This window comes from Ammodytes marinus (assembly GCF_949987685.1).
Source record: "Ammodytes marinus genome assembly, chromosome: 16".
Classification (NCBI taxonomy): Eukaryota; Metazoa; Chordata; class Actinopteri; order Uranoscopiformes; family Ammodytidae; genus Ammodytes; species Ammodytes marinus.
The window spans coordinates 27545713-27565062 of NC_137220.1; the positions used below are offsets into that span (position 1 = coordinate 27545713).

The window sequence follows — 19350 nt, forward strand, 5'->3', positions numbered from 1 at the left end:
GCGATGATCATTTTAGCTTACTTATAATTCATCCAATACCATTTCTTGACCTCTTTCATTGTCTGTGTGTAACCAGGAATGACTTGGTAAAAGGAGCTGCCAATTTCGGGGCCCTGAATGAAGCTGCTTGAACAACACTGTGGTCACCTTACTGTATGAGGTACAGGTTTTTCTTCTTTTTCTGTGCATTTCCATCAAAGTAAGCATAGACAAGAAACCATTCACAGATAACAGACCAAAGCAACAATGGAAAAAAAAAGCATTTTCCCTACAGTCTTGTTTTGTGTCCCTTGTTTGGTCTTCTTGTGTGTGTGTGTGTGTGTTAGTTAGTTAGTTAGTTTATTCGTCAATTCGTGTGTGTGTGTGTGTGTGTGTGTGTGTGTGTGTGTGCAGTTCAATGTCCAGTTTGTCTTTAACCTCTAGTACCACTAAGCACACTTTAAACCCAGAGGCTCGAGCAAGGACCCTGTGTATTTTGTTGTTGTTGTTGTTGTTGTTTTGTATACTTTTTTTTACATGGCTTATAGATCTTGAAATGTTGTTGTTTTGTTCAGTTTGCAGCAGTGTCTTTCACTGTCAAAAAATCTAGAGAGATCCATTCACAAGGCTCACAGCACCTTAGACATCTCGGCGTGGGAGTCTGACAACATTTTTTCTTCGTTCTCGGGCTGTGGAGAGGTGTGAGTTCTGAAGTGACACTGATCTCTAGGCGATGACCCCCTCTGACATCAGCTCAGCTTTTTCACAGCCATCCAGGGCAGTACGCTAGAGCCAAATGAAAAGCTCAAGGCCCTTCAACTTTCTTCTTCAAACTTCTTGTTCACAGTCACAAATGACTCTCCACATTCTCTCCCTGACCCTTGTAACACTGAGCCTTGTCTGTAAGGCTGATATCCTCCACGAGGGTGCAGTTGCTAATGGTTCCCTCCCTGTTGCATTGGCCTGGCCCTTTACCGTGGACCAGGCCGTTGTGGCATCCAGACACAAGCATTATTGTCTCCTCAGGGCTGCAGATCGGGGCAGAGCTTTTGCCGAGGTCCGGGAGGTGAGGCAGTCGAGAGACATGGTTCAACAGGCTGCCTGTCTTTGTGTTGGGGGTATTGCTGTAGGTGTGGCGGTATTCCTCCTCGATGTTCCTCCCAAGCTTCCAGCGCTTCCACTTCTTCAGGATCTCAGACTGCACCTGAGGAGAAGAGAGAGAGAGAGACCAAGGTACATATTATTAATTTGATTACCAGAGAAAAGTCCAAGAGTTTGCAAAAGGCTTCCGCCGTGCAAATGAGGAGACTCACTTCTTTGTTGACAAAGCAGTACAAGATGGCCACCAAGAGACCCTGTAGAGACAACCAATACTTAGTCAGTCCCCTATACTAACTCATGCAAGCTACACTATTCACAAACACAAAACGTTGACTTTTTTCAAACTGTACATAGTATTTTTTTTTATTCATAAAAATTAAATCTAACATCTGTTCTGTACAAACTGTGGACACTAATATGTTGTAAAAATGTAAATAAAGATTAACTCTGGATTTATCCAAAATCTAGATCTTTAGTTTTCAAAGCAATGTAAAAGTAGGTATAATAAGTTATATATTGCCCAATTAACACACTTATGGTTACATTTGTTTTTAATGCAAGTAATCACTTGTCAAAGTTTCATAATGATACTGTATCTATAAGTTAAAATGTGTTCCCTATTCACATGCAGTGTCTAGCCTTAAATGAGGCAGTTTGTTTATGACTAAAAATCTGAGCTAACACTAAAGTATCTACAGGTGGAAGTCTCATGGTTGGAGATTTCGGTCGTCTTTGACTTTGACTGCCTGTCACTTTCTTTATCAAAGCAAGACCCCTGTTGGTTTGTTGTGATCTTGACACACTTCATCTGTGTCCCTGGAGCAAAAAGGTCATGTCATTATGTCACAGTGTGACACGGCCTGTTAGCAGCACAGACAGCTCATTGTGTCACTAGAATCCCTCCACACACATAATAAATACAGAATTTCTCAATTGTCTTGGGCCACTGAACAGATCCTTTAATACACTCATCAGGCACAACACTGAGCCAATTTGTATGTTATTTGAAATAGAACAGCATAAATAGTACATTTTGAGACTGAGATTTGGTTAGGAAACTGATGTTATCCTCAGATGCAGCTGTGCATCCTCCACTTCATTTATTTGAGAACAAAGAATTAGCTTGAAAAACTTAATTTTGCATCCTATTTATGTCCTACCCCTCTACAGTATAGCATGTGGTGTTCAGTTCTCACATCTCTCCCCATCTGAACCTCCCTAATTACAACTGCCAACTCAAATCACCAAACCCCTGTTTAATCACTGCTATGACCCAGGATATTCTCCCTACGCCTTTCTTAATGCAAATAATAATGAATGCTTTGGTTGGAATGCTTTTTTGCAGGGTCCAACCTGGAACGAAGAGAAGAAGAGGTCACTGAAGAGCTTGGTGAGTCGCAAACTGATGGAGGCCTTGGTGGTCTCGTCCGTCACAAAGATGAAGACGACCTGATGTATCCCCAGCAGAGGGATCAGGGTGAGAGTAGACTTGGCCAGCCTGGAGAGAAAGCACAGAATAAGTGGAGAGAATAATGTAGAATGTACAGGGGGAAACTATATAAATTTGAACTCACCTGAATTTGTAATCTGTGTATCTCATTTGGTGCGCTCGAAGTTTTGAAACAAGAATTTTCATGATATAGATAAAGATGAGAAAGTTGATCTGTGAAAGACAGTAGAAACGGTGTTGATCATCATTCTTCATCATCATCATAATATATCAGGGACCCTTTTTTTTCCTTTTTTTGTGCTGTATGCTAACTAGACTATTTGTATGGTCAAACTGTTGACTTCAGTGTAAACGGCCCGACGAACCTTGCATACAGAATCGATCGTTACGTAGACAGCATGTACATGTATGTTGAGTATGTAGGAGAGAGGACGTTAGTAGGCTGTTCCAAACACAGCCTCAGACTGATTGTCCTGTCTGCTTGTGTCTATGTCCGTGGTTTGTAATAAAGGACTGGTTACTCCACTCTCTCCAGAGCATGTTTTCTGTTGAACAGCTTGAGGAACTTTTGTTTACTGTTCTCCATATCAGCTGGCCTCCAGCCTGCACCTACTAAGCTGCTAACCGTTAGCTTCCAGTGTGACAACGACATCTCTTATGTCAAGTTGGCAATGCAGAGATCCTGGGCCCGGTGTCTCCCAGTATAGAGGCTTCTATCTGAGAGTGATACAGAGGGAAGGTGGACACTCTGCTCTCCAGGCTCAATCACAGCAACTTTATTTTGCTTTCTTTTTCCACACAACACTCCATTCACTATTTATCATACTATTTTTCACAGCCCAGACCCTCCGTCTCCGATCACTCATTCACTATTCCTTTGTTACTTTGTTTTTGTGATGGTTTTGAGCAGGTCATGACACCAGTCAGAACCTCGGCCTACTAGCCTTCACCGTGCTAGTCTCCAGGCCTCTCTAACCTGTCCTGCTTGCTCGTCTGCGGCTAGCCAGCCCTTTGAAATCAGCTCCCCGAAGATTCAGCCCCCTGTTGACCTTCACTTGCTGCCTTCCAATCCAGTCCTGCACTTCAGTCCTACCCGAAGTGGGCTTCCACGGCTGACTCCCAGCCTACTCTCCAGTCTGCCATCTGTCTGAGGATCCCTGCTCTCAGGCTATCCCTTGGCCAATTGACCCCCTCTCCAGTAAGTAAAGCAATGTAGATTTACAGTAACTAGTCCATATTCCTTGTATAAATTCACTCCCGTGTGTACATAATGTATGAGTTCTATCATATTAGCAAAGAGTTTGATCTTCCTTTCAAAGTCACATTATTCTTATTGGGGCAGTCCCATGGATACACAAACACACACACACACACACACACACACACACACACACACACACACACACACACACACACACACACACACACACTGCTTTCTAATGAGTGTACTTCAATAGTGTTTCTACTCGCTCAGGATAGAGAGGGAAACATGGAAATGGGAACCAGCCCTCTCATTCCTGCAACAACTCAAACACAGGAATTCCTGTGCGATACAGGCCACTTAGCAGCACGATTAATGCATGGAAAATGTCGGGATGTCTTTGGAACTGGCATGACATGAATTGAACTTGTGTAAACGGTGAGTAGTGACCTTCGCAGAGAAGACCTACAATGAAGGGCCTGGTCTAAATTTGGTCAGAGGTAGAGAAGCTAAGCGGCGTAGTCGGTCAAAGTGCAAAATAGAAAATAAAAAATACACATTTCTTTGATCCCATAACTCCTCACCTTTTCCACAAGTTGGGCTTTAAGCAGAGAAGGCTTTTTGCGCTTCATGAATAAACAAGGTGTGTTTAATGTTGTGTTTAATATATGAGTGTTGGATGGCACTGTATTTTCAATACAAAACCAATCAATCAAGTATATTGCCCTTTTGGATTCAAATGTTTAGGAAGAAGACGATCATCATTAACAAAACAACAGGAAACGGCAACGGAATGAGAGATGACGGGGAAATTACCACGACAGCCAGCAGTATCGGGGAACGGATGATCCACCAGTAATCCATGTTAATATTTATCTCCCAGCACCTGGAAAAGAAACGCATTGGAGGATCAGCAAGGGGAAATGAAATGAATCATCTCACATGGCTTTGTATCAATGCATGATCTCTTTAACACCTATTTTCTACAACAAATTTTGATACATTGTTTTTTGCAACTCCTGCAAAAGAGGAACACGTTCCTCTCCCCTGTTGATGAAATGTGGGACACTGCCAGCTAAACTCTTCTGCCAGAGCAGCGTGACACAGTCCCATTATGGGGTTTTAAAGCTTTACATACCACAATATGTCAGCGGTTTGCAAATGTCAGCCTTGAAATTCCCTTCACCCCATTCGCTGCTGACGTGTGTACGTTAAGAGATTGCATAATACATTTTGTTTGGGTGCTAAATGTTTACATGAAACATGCCAACACAACTACTAAAATACTGAAAATAAAATCTTCCTTATCTGATTTTTTTTCTCCCCCGTGGCCCTAAAACTCTTCTGTACTTTAGTATGTAGTGTAGTAAAAAGAAAAAGTATGTGATTAGGCTCTGCTATGGTTCAATAGGTGGAGCTTATCGTTCCATACCCATACCCAAATGTGGTCGGAGGATAGTATCTCTTCTCTCCAAGCGTGTTTTGAGTGTACTGACTGGGACTGTTTTCAGTATAGCACAGATAATATTGATGAATTAGTAGACACTGTTTCATCATCATACTCTGTTAAGGAAAGTGAATATTAGCAAAGCTGCTGGCCCTGATGCTGTTTGTGGACGCTCGCTGCATTACTGTGCTGACCAGCTTAGTCTGGTATTCACTTCACTTTTTAATATGTGTGCTAAGATAGGCCAGATACCTCAGATATGGAAAAGGTCCACTATCATTCCAGTAGCAAAATTAAAAAATCCGAAAGTGCTAAAAGATTTCAGACCTGTAGCACTAACATCCTTGATAATGAAAATGTTTGGGAAAATTATTAAGAATGAAATCATGTCTCTGGTTAGTGGAAAACTTGACCCATTACAGTTTGCTTATCAAACTGGACAAAGTGTAGATGATGCAAAACTCTTTATTTTAGATACAATGTATAAACATTTAGAAAAGCCTGGATCTCATGTTAGACTGTTATTTGCAGACTTTTCTTCTGCTTTTAATAAGATGCAGCCGCATATTTTAATTGAGACACTAGCTGCTGAGTTTGAGCTACCCCATCAGATTCTGCTGTTGCTTTTACATTTCTTAACAGACAGAACTCAGAGGGTCTCTGTAAATGGGCACTTGTCCCAGGCCATTATTTCCAATACTGGTTCACCCCAAGGGTGTGTACTGTCACCCCTGTTGTTCATCATGTACACAGATAGCTGTCGGTCCTCTCAACCGGGAAGTTATCTAGCTAAATTCTCAGATGACACTGCGTTGCTGTCTCTTTTCCAAGGTCCACACTGCAACCATGGCCTTGCTTTGACATCATTTGTTAAATGGTTTGATGACAACTTCCTAGATCTGACTGTAGAAAAAACAAAGGAATTAAGAAAGTGAAGGGAGAGCCTGAACCGAGTGTTATCCATGGGGAGGAAGTCCAACTTGTAGACACCTACAAATATCTAGGCACAGTATTTGATAACCAGCTTAAATTTCATGCAAATACTGAGGTCATTGTGAAAAAGGGACAACAAAGAGTTCACTTGTTGAGAATGCTCAACTCTTTCAGTGTCTCCAAAGTTATTTTGAGAACTTTTTATCAGTCTTTCATTGAGAGTCTTTTAACTTTTTCATTTACATGCTGGTTTAACTGTCTGTCAGTGAAGGACCAGAACAGTTTAAATAACATTGTAAAGATCTGTTCAAAGATCACTGGAATCCAGCTGAAGAGCATACGTTCATTGTGGAACAAACATGCTGTCCAGAAAGTCAAATGCATTATGAGTCAGCCTGACCATGTCCTCAGTGAGGAATTCACACTATTGCCCTCCGGGCGGCGCTATCTTTCAATCAGGGCAAGAACAGTGAGGTACTTGCACTCTTTTATCCCTGCAACCATCAGGTTACTGAATGATCACAAGGGTCAGGAGTAGGTGGAGAGCACCAGTGTAGCTGGGTGGTTGTTCTGACAGGTTGAGTTGATATGAATGTGAGTTGAATTTGTGTGTTGGACTGCTGTTTGTCTATTTATGTTATTTTCTACCTCGTACTGCTTTTTATAGTATTTATTTAAATGATTTTTTACTGCGAACTGGAACTGTAAACTAAATTGCCCTTCTAAATAAAGCTTTTTTCTGATTTCTGATTTCTGATTTGGAACGCAGGGTAAATACGTCTGTGTGAAAAGTGTAACTGCAGCGCCCTGCTCGTGTAGTAATTACTTGTTCAAATGACTATGAGCTGCAGATTGTAATCAGTCATATGTCTAAGAGAAAGACCCAACTGACACGAGCTGTTGTGTTTGTGGATTCAACATGAATGGCATTCTCTGATAAGAGGCTACAGGTCCAGGAGTGAGGGAAATGCAGAGAGGGGGAGAGATAACTTACTCATTATTTTCATAGAGGTATTTAGCCACCACCCAGGGCACAAGGAAAATTAGTGGAGCACCTGCAAGGATAAGAAAAGTGGTCTAAATGCAAAACAGTCATGTTCTTCACCTGTGTAACAGCATTAATGTTTATCTGCTCAGACTTAATTTCCTTTCATGCGGAATGTATCGTACAGCACAAAATAACATTGCACCCTTATTATAGTTATATATACTTGTACACTGACACATAGTGTACGTCCAGCTCACCCCATCCAATGCACAGGTAGATCTTGAAGTAGTTCCTCTCTGTAAACACGGTGATGACCAGGAGGTTGTGGAGGTAGATGCCCTCCACCAGCAGCCAGTAGCTGTTGGCCATGATGCTGTACTGCATCATTACCACGGCGATGCGGCAGCTTATAGTCGTCTGCAAAGACAGCAGGGATTTATCTCTCACACAAATGTTTCACAAAATAATCAAGCTGTCTGATGTAGAACGAGTTGTGCGTGATGCCAACAGTGAATCCCTGCTGTAGCAGATGGATGCTCCCTCCGCCGCTGGGGCTTCAGGCTTGGTGCCTACAGCGCTGAGATAGTACGAACATTTGAACCCCAGCCTCAGCCAGCTGTGACCCATCCTCCAACAAAAACAAGCCAACACAAGCACTCTACACAGCAACTCCCATGACGGACCCTCACCCCCCTCAACACATAATTAGCTGCGAAAAATATGTTAGTGGTTAGTCACAAAAAATTGTATCCACTATTTTTACTTTTCCCGACTGTACCATTCAGCATATATATCCTGGTCATAATGTTCATACAATCTTATGAGAGATCTTGTGTACTTTTGATGTTTTTTATATTATTATAATTTATTTATAACAAGTTGTTCATAGTCTGATTTATGAGACATTTTATTCTTCAAAACATGCCGCAAGGCATTTTTAAGACCTGTAAATAGTATTTTTTGATTTATAAAATTAAAAAAGGCTGTGTAAAAAATCCTTCTTTAATAACATTCAGAATAGTACTAAGAATGATTATGGAAAGTTTAGTTGATATAAGTGATTTAGAAGTTGATATTTTTGGGTCAGAGTAATGAAAAAAGCTATCAAATGATGTCAATCTATCCACTATCAAACCAGAAATATCACACCATTTCTGACAGAGGAAGTTTGTTATGTAGAAACTTAACACACTTATATAATGTCAAAATGCAATAAAGATTTTAACTATGGCTTTATCCAATATCTAGATTTTTGGTTTTTAAAGATGTGCAAATGTGTGCATAATTTGTGAAATATGATAAATTTGCATATATATTCAAACATTTTAGAAAAAAACTTCAATACAAAAAATCCTTGTTTTAATGCCAGTAATCAACTGGCAAAGTTTCATGATAATATCTATAAGTTAAAAAAAATGTTACCCTCGCATTAAACCATGGTTCTGATTTTCTATTTCGGACCCCTGTAGCTTTCCAGCAGGTAGTTGACCAGGTTGTCCACCCAGGTTGTGATCCTGAAGGTCCTAGATATAATTTCTGGTGAACAACCTTTTACAACAGCCCATGTCTGTTTTCCAAAATAAGAGGGTTTTTCCCCCTGGGTACTTATCAAGATGCTGATTAGATAGCATGATTGTATCACAGGTGTGCATGGCAACAATAAAAGGCCATTCTGAAATGTACAATTTTATCACACAGCACAATGCCACAGATGTCGCAAGTTTTGAGGGAGTGTGCAATTGGTATGCTGACTTATTCATTTCCCAGAATTTGGTAATACACCCAGACGGCCTCATAACCGCAGACCATGTGTAGGGGAGACCGGGGTAAGTAGGCACACGTTTTACTCTAGTGAGAATTGCTCATCACCTAAACATCTTTCAATAGTCATTCCTACATTACATTGAAGCTTAAGGTGTTGGCTTGAAATGTGAACCTCACTTTTTCTAACTTATTGTAATAAAGAAGAAATTTACCATCAAAGACACTCTAACACATTGTGACAACCAACCCCATCAAGGGGTCGGTTGTCACACACTATGGGGTTGTTTGTCACAATGTTATCTTTATGGGAAAAATCTTCAAAAGAAGGCAAGAAAGCAGAACTACATTTGAAAGCTTAATTTCATTGTCAAGTTGAAAAATAGGCCTACATAACTTCATGCATCTTAACACAAAATGAGCAAGGAATAAACAAAAAGGAAATCCATATTAAGACCAACCTACATAACAACAATAAACTAACAACATAAATAACAAAACAAATAGGTCTAACAATAATAGCCTACTCAACTAGGATACACACATTCACTATCTGAGTTACAGTGATGGCAAATGTAGGGTCTGCTCACTCTAACTAAGCAGAGATTGTGTGCCCACTGGTTGCTCTTCTGTTTCTTCTTCCCCAGCTGGGGTGGAGTGCACTGGGGTGCAGTAGCCTTGGCTTAGTTTGGGATGCACTGGGTCGTTTTGACTTTGTTGCCCTTTTTCTCTTTTGCATGCTAGCTGCCTTTCCTACTCAATTCTCTCCTTCTCTGGAGTGTCAGTGAGGATACAGCTTGACATTTTCTTTTGTTATTGTGTTCCTTTCCTGGCTGCACCCTATGGATAGCAATTAAGCCCTTTGTTATATTTGGCATTCATTTTGAAATACAAATATTTAATTAATGTGTATTATAGGCGTACTTTCTACAACACATTTAAGCTCTTATAAAAAAAAGTGAAGGAGGAAAGAAGCTTTGGTAGGGATGACATTTAGTGTGATGAAAAAAATGAATCCTTAAAATGAAAACAGGATTGCTGTATTCTGCATGACTCACTGTACACACAACAACCCTCATTCATGACTATTTGATTCTACTTTTTAATTAATCCTGTGAGAAAAGGCTGAAATACAAACTCCTCTCCTCGCCCAAAAAAGACAGACCCCTCTCCCCTTAGCAAAAATAAATAATGCATAACCTTTTCACCTTTAATACTTTTAGTACAGTCATTTAATGGTTGCTGTAAAACACTGCCCTTCAGAGCTTTTTGTTGAGCTGCTGTAGCCACTGACCTCATTGTTGACAAGCAACTCCACCGGAGGCATAGATGCCTGAGGGAATCCCTGCTCCTGGTCTCTGTTGATGTCCCACGACGTGATGTTGGCCTTCAACAGAGCGTCTTTGATGAGGATAGACAACGCTCGCAAAATGAAGGAGGCAAACAGATTCATGTGGATGTTGTTCCTCATGCAATGCAGTTTCCTAATAAATGAAAAGAAACAACGGACAGTCAACAAGATGATTTGTCTTTCTTCTAGCAGTGACACGCTGACACTGCAAGACATCTTCCTGAATATAGGAACCATGTTTTAGTTTAAATTTAGGAAATATGTCTATTCACTTTCTTGCTGCATGCGGTTCAGATACGGAGACTGATACCACTCTCATGTCCGTATGGTAATCATAAAGATGGCTTAGCTTACAACAAGGCCTGGCAACAGGAAAGTAGCTTTGGTATAACCTCTAAAGTTGACTAATTAAAAATGTATATCTTGTTTGTTTAATCTGTACAAAAGCAAATTCGCAGTTTTTTACAGGGCACAATTTTTGTGGCGGAGAGCTGTTACCAGGCAATCATCTGAGATTCCAGGAAGTTGTTGCTCAGGGCCATGAAGAAGTCCCAACACATAAAACAGCAAAAAGTATTTTGTTACACTTTGATACAACATTTTAATTAGAGAGGTTCTTGTGGGCGGATTGTGTTAACTTTTTACAGAGCTGTCTCCATTCTTTGCCTTGTATTAACCTAACCCATCTGCCTGCTGGCTATATCATTATATTAATCATACATAGGCTAGGCTACATGAGGACGGTATCAACCTCCCCATCTTATTCTCCACCAAAAGCCAATAAGCAATAGTTTTTAACTATTCCCTTAACTGTTTTTCTCCCTTGATTTTACTAGGAAAGTCATTAGTACCTGAAGAATATGAGGATTCCAAGAGCCAGCACCAGAGCCACGAGTGATAAGGAATAGCCTACTGTGTACATGATCCAAATATGACCATAGTACTGCTGCAAATTGAAACACATATGAACACATGGACATCAGATTTATTTCCTTTATTTGTAATCGGTGCTGTGCTATGGGTATATTTTCAATTGTCAGATTTACCAGTACTGCATCTAATGTGTGCTCATTAAATGACTTATAAGCAGACACAATCTTTTTATCTTCTTATTTATTTCTCTAAACAGTGTCAAATGCTTTACAGAGAGAACCGGAGACAGTTCTTACCAGACTTGGAGGATTAGACTCACACTCGCTGGAATTCTCCATCGTCAACCACTGGCCATTTGCATCACATTCCTGATACACCATGCCGTGCTGAACTACACACACACACACACACACAAACACACACACACACACACACACACACACACACACACACACACATACAGAGCCGTCTTTCTCTTTATCTGTGGGATGTTTTATTTAAGTCTTCATCAACATGACAACAATACAGTGTGAAGTCTACTGAACCACACGTGTCTTACCTTTATGGTGCCAAGGCAGATACCACGGACACGCCACACTAACAGTGGTGTTGGGGAGTCCATCAGGCCAACAAGCATAATGGTCAAAAGTCCTGTTGCACACAAGGCCTAGAGATGGAAAACATATAATATTGGTTAGATTTTACCATACAAAAATGTGCCTTTGCACGTCTATTTCTAAGGTTTGGAGTGGTGTAAGTCCTGGAAAACAGCAACATGTCTTTGAAGCGATGGCTGCTAGTGGCATCTGAACATAGCATGGCCTTACATCTAGACTTGAAAGTAAAGTCGTCCATCAGCGACATTACGCTTATAGCACACCTTTCATCTTCTCAGCAGACCATGTAAACAGTGCTGGCTGCTAGCATATGGACAGATGGATGTTTAGGTCTATAAGTGGCCTTTCCCATCTCTTCTAATCTACACGTGCTTATTCGCTCTCACACTCTTGGTGATACAGGAAACGTGTATGAGTGCCCTCAGAGTGGTGTGACTTTGTGCACAGTGTGGGAAGTGTGCCTGTAAACGTTGGAGCATCAGCGTTCTCCACCTATATTCCACAAGGTACCAGATTATAATGCAACTGAAGGGCAGCATCCGCCATGTTGTTAAACACCCTGTTGATGGAGAAAACTGGAACCAATTGTCACTCAGCGGGAGCAGAAAGCACAGAGTGTGGTGCAGTAAATAGAAAACTGGAAGCGGATGCAAGCAGAGTGGTTTTACAATGGTTCGAGAGGAAATTGCTGCTCCTCCATAGTCTGGTGACAGTGCGACCTAACATTAACTGCTGTACTGTATATACTGATTTTCTCTCTAATGTGAATGCAAATAATATGTACACAAAAAAAAAAGATTCTTCCTCAGAAATGTCATCATAAAGGGCAATTTTGATTCTCAGCTTCTAATATTACACTTTGTTGTTTGGTAGGATAAGAACATGACCGTAATGTATTGATCAAAATAACAATTTTATTTGAACAATGGCGCGCACAAATACATATATGTGAAAGGTGTTGGTGATATTGACAAACCCAATGAAAATTATCACCCCACTTTGCGATTTATTCCAGCTCTTCGGAGCTTTAAAACACATTGTTAGTGCATAATTTTTATTTACCTGATCTTTCCTCAGGAGTATGAAGGGACCAGAACAGAGTGAGTATTGAACTATGCTAGTATTGCTAATATGCCAGTGTTGTGTTTACGACGTGTGTCCCCCTAAAAATATGTTATTATTATTCTATACATAAAAACAATAGTTCCAATGGTTACAGTATGATAGCTTACCGGTGCTTGGCTGGTCTCGGCTGATGTTGTAATAACACTCCTCTTTATACAATGTCCAACTCCCAACTAGCTTATCCAGAGTAGCAGTAGGAGACACCTAAGAAAAACAGTGGATCACATTAAGGAGAAATTGCAACACAAATGTAGATTTACACCAGGAAGGTCTGTTCTTTTGGACTTATTTAAGCAGATGGGCAAGAGAAATGGAGTGATTGGACTTCGCACAAAACCGTGAAGACAAAACGGGTGCATTAACTGCACTGTCATTCATTTGTATCACTCTGCCTGATATTTACAGTAGCTGTAAACACCCCATCTTCAAGACAGGGATATAATCATTCAACATGGCACTGTGTCCTACTCTAATGTATTGTCAGTGAGTATACACTGTATCACACATGTCCTTTAAGAAACAATGGGCAGTTTGTTAAGGCTTTCATTCCACAACTCCCTGGCTTGTTTCAGAAGCCAGCAGAGCTAAAGAAACAACATCCACCTCGCAGTGTAAAGACAAGTGACTGATGGAACTCCATAGACCTGTGTGCTGGCTGTTTAAGGGAAACAAGTATGTACCTACAGGCTAAGTGAATGTGTGTGTGTGACAGTGTGTGCATGTGTGTTTGTGTGCTCTCCGGACCCACCTGGATGCTGCAGGAGACAATGAGCATTGCCAAAAGGAGGAACAGCCGTGACATGCCTAATTCCTGCTGTCGGTGCTGGGAGGGGATACTGCAAGACGGGGACGGGTTTTCACCTCATAAGGGGCTTATCTACGCTCGCCACACGGCCTGGAGGACACAGAGACACACAATCCATCAAAGCTCATTGCAAACACACTACTGATTATCTGGGCTCAACTTGACTGTGTAAAACAGGAAGACCAAAACAGGAAAAAGCTTGTTTATATCAAGGAACTACAATAACACTGAGATTTAAAGCCATGTAGAAGTCAAATCAAGAGAATATGTTGGTGTGACTTGCATACTTTACAGGCATAGTTAATACACAGGGGAAAAGGATATCCATTGTGAGCCGGACCGGTCCCATTTCCATCCTGGCCCATTGTTTATACGATATGTAGCATCACCAAATGATGTAGCACTACCCAAAACTGGACTGTCTAGAACATCAAACAAGGCAAATGCTGTTTGTCCCATCAGGGAGACAGCAAATCTGCACTCGCTTGGTAACTCAGATTCAGATTGATTTTATTTGTCATTGCACCGTTACAGAACAACGAAATGTTATTTCAGTTCACACCCGGAGTGTGAGTCGTCTAGCATGGGCTGCGCCCCTATTTATCATAGAAGGAAAAGGAGAACAACTCGCAGTTAGTTACTGTCCATCCTTCATCCTAAAGGGACTCAGTGTTTGATTAGGTGCGTTTCCGTGTGGTGGCAGATGTCACTCACCTGTGTTGCTGGTCGACCCCTCAATTTTCCTTTTCCCCCCGAGAGATTTTTGGTTGAAGCTGGAGAACGGAACAAAATCTGAAACGTTTCTGCAAAAAACACCTAGACCGTGGAAACATTTTTGGCTAAAACGTTTCAAATTCCATTCTGTTCTAGTCTGGAGGCAGCGCGGAGGGGGTGGGGGGAAAGGCATGTTGATGTGTTTGAAATTGATTTTTGTTTACTGGGGGTTTGATATGTGTTGAAGAGATACACAATACAATTTACATATGTGGTATAGAATGTATAAGCTCATTAAAAGCCTACATTCAAATCACAGTTTCTTAGTCTGCGTTTGGAGTGGACATGTCAACAAGCTTTTAAAGTCTGGGGGTTGAACCAGCCACCCAATCTAAAGGTCCGCCCTGTATATCACAAAGCTATGCTGGAAGTCAGACTTCAGATAATATCTAAACCAAAGAGAATTTTTTTTCTAAATGGCCTTTTCAGTGTAATGATCACAGGATGCAGTTAGCATTAGCTGTAGTACAGACAGACTGATTGCCTTGGGCGCCTGAGGGATCAGAACTGCTCTTGTCTGGTCTGGCATGAGGTCAGTATGGTCCAGCTGAGATCACAGCAGTGACTCTGACTTTGCCCTTAACACCATCAGATATGTTTGGAGTCACAAATTGTTTCCATTGCTTTTATTTACAGAAACAAAAGTGGCATAATACAATGAAGCATCTCTGGTGTGTCTTTCTTATGTGTCAGCTTTGATTAGAAAACTCCAGTTCCAATGAAGGCTCATAAGGATATTGAAAGCACATTGAAATCACTTCTCAGTTCTCAGTTCATCTTCTTCAAGTACTGTAAAATTTCAGCTGCTTTTCTCTTGTACAACACATAGCAGACAGCTACAACAGAGTCCTGGGGGATTTTAACAAATGTAACATCAACACACATCTACCAAACCTGGAGCAATATGTTCCAGTCCCCACTAGAATGCACAATATACTGGACTTATGCTATGGTAACATTCAAAATGCATACATTTCTAAAGCCCGTCCTCCTATTGGACATTCTGACCACAAAGTTATTTTGTTGCTGCCAAAGTACAAGTCACAGCTTAAAAGGGGAGTACCTGTTGAGAAAAAATATACATTTTTGGAGGAGACCTCTGAAACATTGAGGGGATGTTTTGAATTGACATATTGGGACTTGTTCTTGATGATTGTGGGAATTATTTTAATTCATTGACTGATGTAATTATCTCTTACATATCATTCTGTGAGGACACTGTCACTCCTACCAAACAAATAACAATACATCCAAACAATTTGTTTTGGAAGGTGATACTCACATGGTGAGGGAACTAGAGAAGGAGTTCAGAAGGAAGGCTTGGATGGCCAAAATAAATGACAAGGAAAAGGTTGAAGACAAACTCACCTCTGGTAATGCAAGGGAGGCATGGCAGGGGTTAAACATGATGGGGAGAGCCACCAGACCTGCAGGGATCAACTGCTCAGACCCCACCTCTTTTGCAGAGCAGCTTAACTACACCTTCAGCAGGTTCAACAGCAGCAGTACGCAACAAGCTGGACCCTCTACAGCCCCAGTCCATCCCACCAGGCTCTCATCATAGATGAGGAGCTGGTGGCCTCTGTTCTGAGCCCAGTCAACCCACACAAAGCCCCTGGCCCTGACAGGCTCAGAGGCAGAGTGCGTAAGGACTGCTCCACTCAGCTAAGTGGAGTCTTCACCAAGCTCTTTCAGAGCCTTCTGGATTTCAGCTTTGTTCCCCACCAGTGGAAGGAAACCACCATCATTCCTATTCCGAAAAAGACACATGCTAAGGACCCAAAGGATTTTAGGCCAGTTGCCCTGACATCGGTACTGTGCAAATGCGTGGCAAGAGTTGTAGGTGACCATCTCTCCAGCATGGTAGCAGGAATAATGGATTGGATTTATATAGCACTTTTCAAGGTACCCAAAGCGCTTTACATGGTTCCAGGTTCCACTCTTTCACACACAGTCATACCGGTGGTGGTAAACTACGATAGTAGCCACAGCTGCCCTGGGGCAGACTGACAGAAGCGAGGCTGCCATTCCGCACCATCGGCCCCTCAGACCACCACCTCAAACATACAGCAAACATACACATTCACACAAGGCAAGGTGGGTGAAGTGTCTTGCCCAGGGACACAACAACCATGACACAGGTGGCCGGGCGGGGATCGAACCGCCAACCCTAGGATCGTTGGCCAAACCTCTTAACCACCTGAGCCACAGTTGCCCACACATTTTTCTACTAATAATTGATAGGTTTTATATAGCGCTTTATTGCCTAGGCACTCAAAGACACTTTACAGGGTTCCTGGTTCAATTCGTTCACACACAGTCGCCCGAAGAAGACTGGATCCAGTTTGCCTAGAAAGCCAAACGAGGAGTGGAACTCTGACCCTTTTGGAGTACCTCTTTTAAAGTATGCAGACGACATGGCCTTAGTAGCCCACAAGAGCACTGTCTGAATACTATCGGACAGTGAACAACATGGCCATAACTTTCCAGGAAATTTCTCTGGAACTCAACATTGACAAAACCAAGGAGCTGTGCTGTCGGAGCAGGGGAACACTGAGCAGCAACATCGGTCAGCCAGTTGAACAGGTTGAGGTTTTTAAATACCTTGGGACAGAGCTGGACACATCTCTGTCCTTCTCACAGCATGCTGACTCTGTGTACAAGAAGGCCAATCTGAGGAAGCTCAGAGCTTTTAATGTCAGCAAGGACATTTTAATTAGTGGTTTACTGTTCACTCATTTAATCCATACTCACTTTCAATATCTCAGCCTGGTACAACACCCTCACCATCAAGCACAGAACAAAACATTGTTTTATCCCCACTGCCATCACCACACTGAACAGTCACAAATAGGCAACATATCTCACTCCACTCAGTCACCCCTTTGCACTGCTTGCATTTTTTGGCATTCATGTATTGTCATTGTTTGGACTGTCTCTGTCTTGTATGTATTTATTTATTTCGTGCAAATCAAACCTGCCCTGTCAAAGATGAATTTCTGTCACACAGACAATAAAGGTTTTCTTTCTTTCTTTCTTTCTTTCTTTCTTTCTTTCTTTCTTTCTTTCTTTCTTTCTTTCTTTCTTTCTTTTTTTCTTTCTTTCTTTCTTTCTTTCTTTCTTTCTTTCTTTCTTTCTTTCTTTCTTTCTAATGAACAAAACAAGAGATTACAACTATATCAGTCCCACCAGGCCTTTGAGCTCTGCTATACCAAATGTTGGTACTGTAAATGTGTCACATATACAAAGGTTCTTACCTGAGAAAGTGATCATACATTGTTCTGAGTGTGTAGAGTGAGCAGAGGCTGACATGCATGTGAGTGAGCACATGCTCTTGCTGATGGTATGAGTTTTAAGCCCCCCCCCCCCTCCTTACACATACTGTTTACTGTATATTTAGCAAGAGAGACTCAGTTCCTAACACGCCGGCCGTCCACTTTCTGCAATTTAGCACCAAGTAGAAGCAATGATTAACCAGAGCGAGTGCTTCATAGAGTCCTGTAGGCAGCAGAGATGACTAAAAGAGACAGAGAGAGGGTTTGCCAGAGTGAGAGAGCAAAAAATAATTCTGTCTCAACTAGGTTTGCATATTCCCGGAATTTTCTAAATTGGAAACTTTCCATGGGAACTAGCCGGAATTTTGGGAATAAACCGGAAATTAACTAAATTGAAGGTTTGCCCTTAACAGTGATTTTAAATATAGTTGGGGAACATTTATTTTAGCATAATCTTTACAAAGCAGATTCCATGCAAGTACACGCCAGAATATCTATGCTAATCCTCAATCTCATAGCACATTGCTTACTGCAAGGGTATTGAGCCCACGCCCCCAACATGCACTGTGCATTCCTCCATTACATCAATTTACATGCACAGGTGATGTCCAAAGCCCTGGACTATTGAGGCCACATTTTTTAGCTCATTCGGGGGATGATTAATATTTTACTCAATATTAATTTATTTGTTTGATTGTTCAATAAAATAATTAAAACTTAATAAAGTTCTACTTACACATACATATGTTGAAATGTGATGTTTTTTAATTGTATTATTTTGCATGGATGGCGCCTATGACAAAATAAAAAATGTATATGTTTATAGCTCCATTTCCGGTTAAACCCATTATTCCCAATTTTGAATATTTCCAAAATTCCCCATCTTAAATTCCCATGGAAAGTTTCCTGAAGTTTACAGGAAACTTTCCGTCTCCTTTGCAACCCTAGTCCCAACACTGTATGGTCCCTGACCCTATTTTTATGTCCCAACCCTTGTACTGTTGTACTGGCATTACATTTTTGTTAAATTGTCATGTGAGTTTTAAAATAGCACATTGTGTAATATGTTCCTGAAAGCATGGGGACAGCTCCTCCTAGTAGATTATATAAATACTCATGCTTAACTTTATCAATCAACTTCAACAAAGATTCAGAACCAATTTAAGATTATTCTTATATTAAAACAATATCTCTTTTGAGTAAAGGTGAAGCATTTCATACCTTACCACTAGCTTTCTTCACCAATGTGTTTGTAAAGGTGTCTATTAACACATCGTAAAAAGTTGAAATTCAACTCCCCTAAGAAAATCTATGAGAGCTGCTGAAAGTTTAGGTACTTTATATAGTCCATGGGCCAGACCAGATATCGGTACCATCTGGGTGGGGACATTGTAGTTGTGATTTTGTATATCCTATACATCCCTAGAAGAGGTTTTGATGTGATATACCTTTTATATTGGTAGCTTTTTAGTGGTTATTGTCATGTTCTGTCTTTGTCGTGTCTTGTTTTGGTGGTTCCCTGTGTTTCCTGTTTTATTTTGGTATGTCTGTCTTGTTCCTCCCCATGTCCTGTCAAGTTTCCCTCCTGTTTGATTACTGCTCCCTTCCCTAATGTGTTTCACCTGTCCCTTGTTGTCTACCCTGTCTTGTGTGTGTGTATATAACTCAGT

The 19350-nt window shown here is 41.1% G+C and overlaps 1 protein-coding gene across 1 annotated transcript; it reads right to left on the reverse strand.

The window, feature by feature from the left end:
• Window positions 1-826: 826 nt before the first annotated feature.
• Window positions 827-13628, reverse strand: gcgra (glucagon receptor a; the record flags this gene model as incomplete). The annotated part of the gene is made up of 13 exons (XM_080043639.1): window positions 827-1183; window positions 1293-1334; window positions 2434-2578; window positions 2655-2743; window positions 4548-4617; window positions 7106-7166; window positions 7357-7516; window positions 10155-10344; window positions 11063-11157; window positions 11381-11475; window positions 11644-11751; window positions 12934-13030; window positions 13575-13628. The coding sequence occupies 13 exons, from the start codon at window positions 13626-13628 to the stop codon at window positions 827-829; spliced, it is 1563 nt and encodes a 520-aa protein (XP_079899765.1).
• Between the last annotated feature and the right edge of the window lie 5722 nt (window positions 13629-19350).